The sequence below is a fragment of the Furipterus horrens genome, unplaced genomic scaffold (assembly GCF_987537825.1).
Source record: "Furipterus horrens unplaced genomic scaffold, mFurHor1.1.pri manual_scaffold_3, whole genome shotgun sequence".
Taxonomy (NCBI): domain Eukaryota; kingdom Metazoa; phylum Chordata; class Mammalia; order Chiroptera; family Furipteridae; genus Furipterus; species Furipterus horrens.
The window spans coordinates 110022355-110033861 of NW_028327173.1; the positions used below are offsets into that span (position 1 = coordinate 110022355).

General features: G+C 45.8%; 1 protein-coding gene across 1 annotated transcript; it reads left to right on the forward strand.

The window, feature by feature from the left end:
- Positions 1–406: 406 nt before the first annotated feature.
- Positions 407–1012, forward strand: LOC150015740 (large ribosomal subunit protein uL22). The gene has a single exon (XM_090271819.1). The coding sequence runs from the start codon at positions 424–426 to the stop codon at positions 976–978; it is 555 nt and encodes a 184-aa protein (XP_090127945.1). The 5' UTR covers positions 407–423; the 3' UTR covers positions 979–1012.
- Positions 1013–11507: the final 10495 nt, after the last annotated feature.

Below are 11507 nucleotides of genomic sequence, written 5' to 3' on the forward strand. Positions count from 1 at the left end.
TCAAAAAAAGAATGTGATATCAGACCCTGGTAATTACACACAAAAAAAGAAATTAAGAGCCAAGAAACTGGTAAATATACATAAATGTTGGCTGTATAAAATAAAAAAATGCCTACTTTTTAATTAAAGTATGGGATGAAACGTAGATCCCAATACCTTGCAAGTAGAGAGGAGTGATCAGAGTTAAATATTTTAAAGTCAATGGATTGTTCAGAAGAAGGTAAGAATGATGATTAGCTTTAAAAATATGTATATTAAACTTTCTAGAGTAATTACTAAATGATAACGGTAAAAAACTGGAAGAGAAAAAAGTCAATCAACCCCGTTGCCCCCCCCCCAAAAAAGGACAAGTAAAGAAAAACTAAATAAAAGAAAAAATGTGGATGTCAAGAATAAATTTGAGACCAGAGGTGACCTCTGAAAATGGTTCGCTATTCGCTTGACCCAGAAAACCCCACGAAGTCATGCAAATCGAGAGGTTCGAATCTTCGTGTTCACTTTAAGAACACACGTGAAACTGCCCAAGCCATCAAGGGTATGCACATTCGGAAGGCCACCAAGTATCTGAAAGATGTCACTTTAAAGAAGCAGTGTGTCCCCTTCCGTCGATACAATGGGGGAGTTGGTAGGTGTGCCCAGGCCAAACAGTGGGGCTGGACACAGGGTCGATGGCCCAAAAAGAGTGCTGAGTTTTTGCTGCACATGCTGAAAAACGCAGAGAGTAATGCTGAACTTAAGGGTTTAGATGTGGATTCTCTGGTCATCGAGCACATCCAGGTGAACAAAGCTCCCAAGATGCGACGCAGAACTTACAGAGCTCACGGGCGGATTAATCCGTACATGAGCTCTCCCTGCCACATTGAGATGATCCTCACTGAAAAGGAGCAGATCGTTCCTAAACCAGAAGAGGAGGTGGCACAGAAGAAAAAGATATCCCAGAAGAAACTGAAGAAACAAAAGCTTATGGCCCGGGAGTAAATTCAGCATAAAATAAATACTAATAAAAGTAAAAAAAAAAAAAAAAAAAAAAAAAAAAGAATAAATTTGAATATGTCAGTAATCATAATAAGTGTAAAGTAGCTAAAATCTGCTGGTAAAAGACAAAGAGTTTCAGAGTTTATTATTTTTTAAATAAGCAAAATTTAGCTTATATGCTGTTTAGAACAGGCATACCTAAAACATAAGGATACATAAAAGCTGAATGTCAGAGCATAAAAAATCATATGCCAGGCAAATACCAAGCCAAAGAAGAGAAATGGTGTGGTGATATCAATATCAGACAAAACAGTGTTTAAGGAGAATGCATAACTGCAGAAACAGAGTATCATTATCTGATGATAGAACATTCTTCTCCAGAAAGATGTAACAATTTTAAAATGACATGAACCTATTATATTTATATAAAATTGACAGAATTATAAGGGGAAACCAATAAATTCATGATCAAAGTAGATTTTAACACTCTTCTTTTATCAATTGAGTTTTCTAAGAAGAAATTAACAGTGATATAGAATATTTGAACAACACAAAGTTTGACCTAATAGAAATTTACAGACTTTTGCACACAAATAGAGAACATACATTCTTATCAAGCACACATGGAACATGTATGAAAATTGATCCTGAGAAATGCCATGAAGCAAGCCTCAAAATTTTCAAAAGAATTATTGTCATATAGACTATTTTATCTAACTACAATGCAATTAAGTTACTAATCAATAACCATAATGACAAGAAATTACAACCTCCACCCCTCTTATTTTGTAAGTTGAAAAATACTTCTCAACAACTCATGGGTTAAAGAAATTATAATAGAAATTAGAAAATATTTAGAATTAAATCCAATGAAAATATTACACATCAAAACATGATGATGCAGCTGAAGCAGTATGTACAGGAAAGTTTACAGGCTTAAATACCTATGCTGGAAATGAAGAAAGCTTAAAAATTAATGAGCCACTTAAGAAGTTAGAATAAATGTGAAAATTGAGGTAAAGTGGTAATAAAGATAAGTGAAGAAAAAAGGGTATAAGTAATAAAATAGAAGCCAAAGTTAGTGTTTTAGAAAGATTAATAAAATAAACATTTGCCAAGATTGATCAAGAAAAAAAGGCATGGTCTAAGGAATGCAAAAATAGCCCCAATTTATAAAGGAACCTTGTATCATTTTTAGTTTTTGTTAAGATGAGATTCAAAATTCCTTCAACTTCAGTCTGAGTTCTTCATGGGAAACCCGGGCCCAGAGATTAAATGTGATTTGGACACGACAACCATGGACCTGTCTGCCTCTTATCTTGCACTTGTCTGACCTTAGCTCTGATCTCTCCTCTTTCTCGGCCTGACATTTCTGGTAGGAGAATTAATTTTTTAAATCAGTGGCCATAGCAGCTTTTAAAATAGGCGGGTGAATATCAGGGGTGTGTGTACCTCAGTATTCCCTACTGACCCAGTCATTCAACTCACCTTCATGGAGCCCCTAGGTGTGGAATAAGGTGGAAAGACATATGTAGAGAGAATGAAAAATTAATGATCTTAACCTCTAGTAATTCCTCTTTAAAAAGAATAATAGTGGGCAAGCCACTGGAACAGAAGGTGAGGGTGCTCAGAGGAGTCCAAGCCACAAACACGATAGTTAATATATAGCAGAGGTACTAAAAAACAATGTGAGCGAGAACATGAGAGGAACTTTATTTTTCGCTCTTTTGAGGATCAGGGAAGGAAGATGGGAAAGAGGAGAGAGAAAACAGGAGCATGTGATGCTGGAGAGGACATGGACTCTTGTGGTCAGAATATATTCTCTAAGGGAAAGGAGAGTGGCTGAAGAACTTCTGAGAATAAGGCTTACTACTCTTTAGTTTGAATAAATGTGAGATGTAACGCAGCATGTCTATGTCTTCACAGTAATACATTTTCAGTTCACCTACTTCCCGCTGTGAATTGTGAAAATGGAAGGGTGGAATTTTGTCACATCATGCTCCAGGATGAAAGAGAAAAATGAGCAGGAGCTTAATGTCAGTGGTGACCATGAGCACGTGAGCCCCGGGGAACTGGCAGATATTTTGTAAGAGAGGACTTTGAATTTCTCCTGGGTGTGGAAGTGGTGTTCGTATCAGTTATGATTACATGTGGCTGCAAGAAAGAGGAAAACCTCCAAAAGTGGTTTAAACAAACCAGAGGTTGGTGCAGTGTTTCAAGGTTCTCAGGGGAGGCCCAAACTCCTTCTGTCTTGCTGCTCTAACTCTGTGTGGCTTTTGCCCTCATGGTGGTGTGATGGCTGCTGCTTCTGCAGACATCTTGCCCATATTCCAGGAAAAGAAAGAAGGGGAGAATAAAAGGCCAGATGCATGAATCTGTCCTCTTTTGAAAGCTTTCCCAGAAGCCTCATCCAGTGATGTCTCCAGGTGTGGGTCACATGGTCACACTTAGCTGCAAGAGACTATGCAAAGGAGACAATTTTAGCTGGACTTATTGCTGCCCTGAACAAAATCTGGGTTCTTTCATTAAGGAGGACTTGGAAAATGGCTGTTGGGGAGGCAATTAGCTGTGTCTGCCATGAAGCTCATCTAAACTAGAGCTAAGTGGGCTGAGAGATCCCAGGAGCCATCTGGATTATTTGGAAATGAATAAGACAGCCCTTGAGGAGTTAACAATTTAGAGGGGAAGACAGACATCTAATTGAAATAACAAGAGCACTGAATTACATTTTAATATAACGTGGTTAGGGGAGGCAACAGAGTTAAGCAGAGGGGGCTCAGAAGCACAGAGGCAAGACAGCTGGCTGGGGAGAGAGAGGCACCAGAGCAGAAGTTAGTCACATGATAATGTTCTGTGGGTGCGGGGTGGGGTGGTGGGCTCTTCTGTAAGTGAAGCACAGGGGTGCCAGTTGACGTGGTGTGTGTTGAATCATATGCAAGTTTGTATGTGGAGACTCTCAGGTCTAAGGTGGGAAGGGACAGGATAAGACCTTGGAGCAGTGTCAAGGACTTTCTCTACTAGGGTACTGCGGAGCCATTGGCGAGTGTTAAGCAGAGGAGTGACCTGGTCAGACTGTTTTGGATGGCAAGTGTGGGTGGCTTTGCTCAACCAGTAGGCAGAGGCAGTGAGGACTGAGAGGAGATGAGGGCTGTCCTGGGGGAGAGAGGGAGAAAAGAGAGGATTTCTGAAGACTCTCAGATGTGGGGAGAGTCTATGCTGCCCCCTCCCAGGTGTGTAGTCTGGGTGATGAACATTCAGTGGTGCTCCTCATTAATTCAACCCAGGAGAGGGACCAGGAGGTGGCAGCAGCATTGAGGGAGGGGACTCAAAATGAGATCCTCCCAAAATGTATTGATTTTGGAAAGAGAAATTGAATCAAGGAGTAACAAATCTACACAGATCCTCTCCTTTTTAAAAGTTGAGGAAAAGGCCCTCAGAGGGGCAAGCGAATATCCACGGTCATAGCTGGTTGGCTGAACTAACTGGAGTCCAGCTTCCTGACCTCTAGATCACTTGCTGGCTGTCACTAAGAAGAGGAACGCTTGTCCTGGGAAGATGGCATTCTAGGAGCGAGGCTTTGAGGCCTAGCTGCAACTAGACTTGGTTGCACAGCTCCGGGTTTGGGGAGGGTGCTGGGAGAGGGTTAGAGCTGGCTCCCTGAGGTGGAGGGGTGGGACCACCTGCACATCAAAGTGGGGTGTGGAGAGGTGAGGGTGGGGGGCAAGGCACTGTCAAAGACGTGCCTTTAATTGCTTGTGGTCCTTGTAGCAGCTCCAGAGGTTGGGGGTGCGGGGAGGGGGGTCCTTCATCTATGGACCGAGTGGTGCTCACAGAGGCCAGCACGTCCCAGCTGCCCAGGTTCAGTTTGTCCAGGCTGGCCTCAAACCCAGAACTCCTTGACGCTGAACACTATGCTCCTCGAACTTGCTAATATCCAGGTCCTCACCAGTCGCGTTGGGCCGCTCTTGCTCACTGATGGACACGACCCCTCCGCTTTAAAGGGACCCACGATCGGTCCGCAGGTGGCGCTGCGCACCCGAGCAAAGGCGCCGCAGGGCCGCAGGTCCGCAGGTCCTAGGCTCCCTAGTTCTCCCGAGACCTGCTGGGCAGGAATTACTGGGAAAGGGTCCCGGAATGAAAGGGCTTCCAGACTTCAAAGGAGATTAACAGAATTTCCAGAGTGCCGAGGACCGGGAGCGCGTGCTTTCAGGGCGGGAGCGGATACCTGGGCGCCAAGGCAGGAAGGGAAGGCAGCCCGGGGCGCAGTCCTGAGGAACATCTCCGCGAGCTGTCTGAGATCTGTGGGGGGGGGGGGGGGGGTGCCGCGGGGCTCTGCCAGCTGCTACCTCCCATTGACCGGAGCCGCCCACAAGTCCTGGAGAGTCAAGTCTTCGATGCACGCAGAGTCTACCCGCATGATTCTCATCAAAGGCTGCAGCAAAGGCTGAAGCCGCGAGGAATTTCTCTCAGGAAAGAATTGGGAAGGGGTTTATGACCAGGTTTTGCTAAAAAGCATGGCTCAGGTATTCAGGTGGAGTTTATTTATTTTGCTGGGGTTCAAGTGTCAAGAGGCTCCTGGTCCCTTGCTAGCTTGTAATTGGGGCGCATTCCTCCTCCCTTGGGACTCAGCTTCCTCTTTTTAAGTGAAGGGAAGGGGTTTGACCTTTGAGATCTATCTAACCTTCTGAAATTCTGGGAGAGACTTGATCACAACCACCCCCACCACCCCCAACTGTTGACTTGAGGCCCAGTCGATTCAGCAGAAGACTGAAGAGTTGTTCTGGAAGATTTTCTAGCCTAGTGTGAGAGGTAGAGAGGGCTCTGATGTCAGGCTTTAGTGGGGGCAACAAAATTTTGACACCTTGTATGGTGCGAGGCCTCATGGAGGAGAAAGTGGCAAGGCGGGGGTTGGGGTGGTGTGGATATGGTGCTTTGGTGCTGGCCAGGACCCCCAGAATTACAGACCACCAAAGGAGGGACCACAAGGCTCTATGCTCTTGCTTAGCTCATCATCCTCAGGTTTCCTTGGAACACCCAGCTGCAAACCCCTGAACCACTTCAGGAAGTGACCCGACATTGTTATAGCAAATGTTGGGCACTTCCCTGAAGTGTGACCTGTGAGGCGGGGCCAGCCTGTATACTCTTGCTGTTCATTGCTCACCATGTGCTGAGGTCCAGGGTGGAGGTGACTGAGTTACCATGAGCGAGCATGGTCTGTGACTGCGCCCTGGTCACATAAGGTCAGGCGACTTTGGGAAGACTGAGATAAAGTTGGTGGGTGGAGAACTGAGAGCCAGCAATAGGGTGAGGTGCCTCTTATCAGAAGAGTTGAGTCAGGAACCTGGAATCTCGTTAGGGTCAGCTGCTCTTCACTTCAGCTGGAGGCGAAATCCTCACTGAGAGGCTAGGGACATATCCCAGATTCTAATGCTCACAATCTTCGTTATAATGTAATTATTATTTCAGTTTTGATTATTAGCACCTTCCTTTTATTGGGTGCTTCCTGCAGCATCTCCATAAATCTTCGTAGCAATCTGTGAGGTAGGGGCTGTTATTCTCCTGCTCCATGCCTGTCTGGGCGCACACCCAGAGCTCATGCTGAGTGGGCAATAGCCCTGGGCAGCAGGCAGGGCACTGCTGGGCCCCAATTTATGTAACGGGGAAAGTGTGCTCCCGAGAGGATGGCTGCTGAGTGGCTCACTCCTACCAGGTCGTTGGATTTCAAAGTATCGGCAAGGCAGGGTAGTTTAGTTTTGAAAAAGGGGCTGAAGAAGAGGGACTTGAGCAAGCACTGGAACTGCAGTGTGCAATTTCAGGCCTCATCGGGGTGAGAGTGTGATGATGACCCACACTGCCTCCCCAAGGGGCCAATCAAGAGCCCCTGCACTCCTACCAAACATTCTTGGCCTTGCCTTTTTACCACCTGACCTGGCCTTGTAGAATCTAGCCTGGGCTGAGTCATCTAGACTCCGGTGTGATCTTAAGGGACCCAAAAATAGAAGCCACAACTATCAAAGAAGCACCCTCTCCATCCAAGAAGCAAGTGGGACGTGTGTTTATGGGAGAGGTGGCAGGTCATCCGTGGCCTGCTGAAGATATTTACAGAAACGATGGACTCCTCCTCTTCACCTCCATCTTCCCTTCTGCCTTCATGTTAGAAGGAGGTCTTTCTCTGGTTGACCAAGGAAGGCTAAGAGGACCTTCTCTTACCACTCCAGCTGTGTGTGGTATGGATTAAGCCAAACATGACCAAGGCTAGAAGCACTCACTCTACCCACCTTCTCACCTGCTGCCACTCTTTTGAAATACTCATTTGAACTGTTCCCCAAATGTGGTCCTCACTGTTTAGGTGGATACTTATTCCAGCTCCCTCTAAGCCTCAAGACCCCTCCTGACTACCTCTTTAGGCCTTATCCTGAACTTTTTGAAGATACTTCTGTTTGGGGGCTCATACTATCCTTAAAACATAAGGTGTTTGGGATTTTCTATCCATTGTATAAAGTTTTCTTTATGAAAGAATGACGAAGTTCAACCTAATAATATGAATACTGTGCTCCAGTTAGGAAGGGTAAGACAGACACATGTGGCCCATGTGGACAGGTCTCTAGACATGCCATGAATGAGGAAAGCCAACTGTAAATGGAGGACACAGCTATTCACAGCAACAACAATAAACCAGCAAACAAAACTCCCACAAAACAATATTACGTACTTTCTGGGGAAACATTATGTGCCCACATAAATAAATAGTGAGAGGCTTGGAAGCATGCTCAGGAACCTGAGGACGGTTGCCTCTGGGAACAGGGGAGGAAGGGACTAGAACCAGAGGTGGGTGCAAAGGGTCTTCAAGCCTTATCTGTAATGTTTTAATTTTTCATGAGAATTAATTGTCTATTTAAACATTAATATTTAAAAAACTTTGCTTTCTTGCAGTTGTCCCATACTACTTATTTTAAGCTCTGCAACATGGAGAGCGTGCAGTGCTCCGTCAGGGCTGGAACCCCAGACATGTGCAGAACACCTTACATACCAGGTGCCTTACTTGCGTGAGGTCACTGCAGGCCTCAGGTGCCCGCAGCATGACTTCAGAGCCTTTGATCTGGTCCCTTGCAGCTCATGCTTCTCCAGAATCTGGACCTATTTCTTTAGCGTCTCCAGGGATGGCAGCCCCGCCAGCCCTGGTGTGTTTTGTTGTTCTGCCTGAGGTTCATCCTCTCTCTTTGTCTCTATCTCTGTCTCTGTCTCCCTCTCTCTGTCCCTACAGGTCATGTTTGTTTGCGGGGGAGGACCATGTATAGAGAAAGGCACTTTCTGTTTCGTTTCTAATCAGCTTCCTGAAACTGCCCCAGGGCTGGATGCTACAGGAATTTGCCCAGAGCCCCTCTGAGGCTGGAACTCATCCCTGAAAGACCTGATTGCTGCACCCCATCCCCTTAGTTGTTCTTCAGATATTTATGGGTCACCTACAGTGTGCTTGGAGCCATGCTAATCACAGTCTCCTGCTCTGTGGACCTGGAGCCCGTGGGCCTCTTCCTGTTTGTGTTGCCGCTCCTTGGGCCAGGCCGCTGTCACCTCTCACTGGGAGACTGCAGCAGTGTCCGTTTTCCCTTCCACCATTTCTCCCCTCTCCAGCCAAAGAGAGCTTTCTAAATCAAATCTGATCACACTCCTTCTTTGCTGAAAATTCTCAATGGCTTCTCATTGCTGTAGGGTCAAGTCAAATGCCTTGACAGGGCTTACAGGACTGACTGGTGAGTCCCCAGCTAACATCTTCAGCATCCATGCTCTAGCCACACTGAACTCCCCAGGCCCCCTACCCCAGGCTCTGGCCCCTGAGTCTCAACCCGCGCTTTTCCTTCTGCCTGCAACACTCACCCTACTACCTCATTTCTTTTTTCTGGCTAATTTCTTGTTAAGTTTTAGGTCTGAACTTAGGTAGCATCTCTTCCTGGTAGAAGCATTCCTGACCCTTATCCCCCAACTCCTGCCCCTAAGGAGTGCTGTGCATGCATCTCTCAGGTCACTTATCACCCTTCTTTCAATTGCATGTTAAATTTGTCTGTTTTTCCCACCAGACTATAGTATCTTGAATAATAACAGCGACAGCCCCACGCTAGAGTGAGCTCTCTTACCTTAGCGCATGTCAGGCAGCACGCTGAGCATGTTTTACACCTTCTACCATGTAATTCTCAGTTCTCTTTGAGTTGGGAGCCATCGTTGTCTCCATTTTACAGATGAGAAATTGAGCCTTAGAGACGTCAAAGACATGCCGTAGTCATGGAGCCAGCAGGCTGACTTCAGAGTCCACATCCTGCCCCACTGGGAAGGGCAGGGCTGTGTCTGTCTGCTTCAGAATTATATCCACAGCTGAACGCAATGCCAACCACCTAGAAGGAACGCAATAGCTGTACGTTGAATGAATGAATAAATCAAGAGAAGTTCAGCAATGGTCGGCAAATGTAATCCCTGCTGGGACTGGTTCCCTTTATTTTTTTTTATTTTTTATTTTTTGTTTTGTTTTATTTTTATTTTTATTTTTATTTATTTATTTTAAGTATATTTTATTGATTATATTGTTACAATAGTTCCAATTTTTTTCCCCTTTGCTCCCCTCCACCCAGCACCCCCCTCCCCCAGCAATCCCCCCCCAAGTCCATGCCCATGGTTCATACATACAAGCTCTCCTGCTTCACCCTTTCATATATTCTTCTTATTCTTCTTTTTAAAAATAAATAATTATTTTAACAATAAAAAGTAACAATCCCTCCCTCTCAGACTTAAGACCCTTTATAATCTTATAAAGGACAATGGGCGAAGGTCTCAAGCTCTTCTAGCTGCTTCAAGCTGGACATGGTCATCATCCTACTTACCCTTGGGTCCAGGAATCCCTAATAAGAGTTGGGGTGTGGAGGGAAGGGTGGCCTTCCCACATGGGGAAGGATCGTGCAGACTCCAGGTCAGTTGGCTGTCCCCAGACAGCGGTGTGCTCAGTTTAACTGGCTGGCATTCTTGTTGTATTCTGGGGGAGACTGGTACCCTTTAAATGCAGTGAGCAGAAGAAGAGCTGGTCATCGATTCATGTCAGAAACCACAGGGTACACGAGTCAGACAATCGGAAACCCCCTAGCCAGGCTGTCCACCGAGCTAGGCTGGGCTGCTTGGCCAATGGGATCAGATGGAGTCTGGGGTCGGGCTGGGGGCCCCCACGACCAGGTTAACAAAGAGCCGTCTGGGGAGTTTCAGGTTAGCAGATACCTGATAAGACCTGAAAACAGCACTTAATGTGGGAAGAATGATGGGGAGAGAAGTATCTACAGGACTTGACTTTGTTTTATTTTGTTCAAAGTGGGATTTCTGATTTTTTAAATTAGTGGTTCTCAATCAGGATGATTTTGCCCCTCAGGGGACATCTGGCAACATCTGTAGACATTTTTGGCTGTCAAAACTGGGTGTGGTGCTACTAAACACCCTACAATATACAAGACAGACCCCCAACCCCCACAAATAATTCAGGCCCAAAATGCCATTCCTACCAAGGTTGAGAAGCCCAGATTTAGACAATGGAGTGTGTGAACCTGCGGAGTAAGTGACGTCTGTGTGCCTTCTCTGATGGCCTCTGAGTCCTCTTTAGTGATGTAGCCTGTGACAGAGTGAGGACTGGAGGGGACAGATGCTCCCCTATTCTTTTCCCCAGCCTGGAAAACACACCAGGGATTTGGCCCTTCTCTGTGGTTTCCCTTTCCTTCTCCATTCTTCACAGTTCTGTTATCACTTTAAGATCAAAGGTTGGAAACATTTGTGTCCCATATTTGAGAAGAGGAGTGGGTGGGTGTCAGATGTGAGCATGCTTGCATGGCTCGCTTCCTCCTGGGGACTCTGGGGTAGGAGCACGCACACTGCTCATAAGTAGCTGGTAACTCCCAGGGGGGCAGGGTTAGAAGGCGGTGGGAGAGGCAGTTGAGGAACATCATGGAGATTCGCACAGGCAAAGTGTAACACATGCTTTTCCCACGCTCCTGACAGCCTGACCCCTTCTTTGCGCCTAGGCACATTCATGCTGTAAATGTATCCTGGGTGCATCCTATGTTCTGGAGACATTGTCAGGAGCTGTTTTGTTCATATGGAAGCCTCAACCCATGAAAAATGTATATATAATCTCTTAGGAGACAATAGAATTCTCTGTCTGTTACTATGTTATTTCAGTTCCTACAAAAAGCAAAGCTCAGCCCTAGCTGGTGTTGCTCAGTGGGTTGAGTGCCAGCCTACAAAAGGTCACCAGTTTGACTCCCGGTTAGGGCACATGTCTGGGTTGTGGGCCAGGTCCCAGAGGTGGCTAATCGATGTTGCTCTCCCTTTTTTTCTCCCTCCCTTCCCTTCTCTCTAAAAATAAATAAAAGCTTTTTAAAAAAAATCAAAGCTCAAGACATAATTAGATGTGTGAGAAATTTATTGGGGGAAACACCTGTAAAGGCTAAAGGGCTGAAACAGGCAGGACTCTGAACCCTGCAAAAGGAGAGAGGGAGGGAACAGAG

Bases quoted from the DNA above. Each gene is read 5' to 3' on its own strand.
- LOC150015740 (XM_090271819.1), top strand. From the start codon at position 424: ATGGTTCGCTATTCGCTTGACCCAGAAAACCCCACGAAGTCATGCAAA.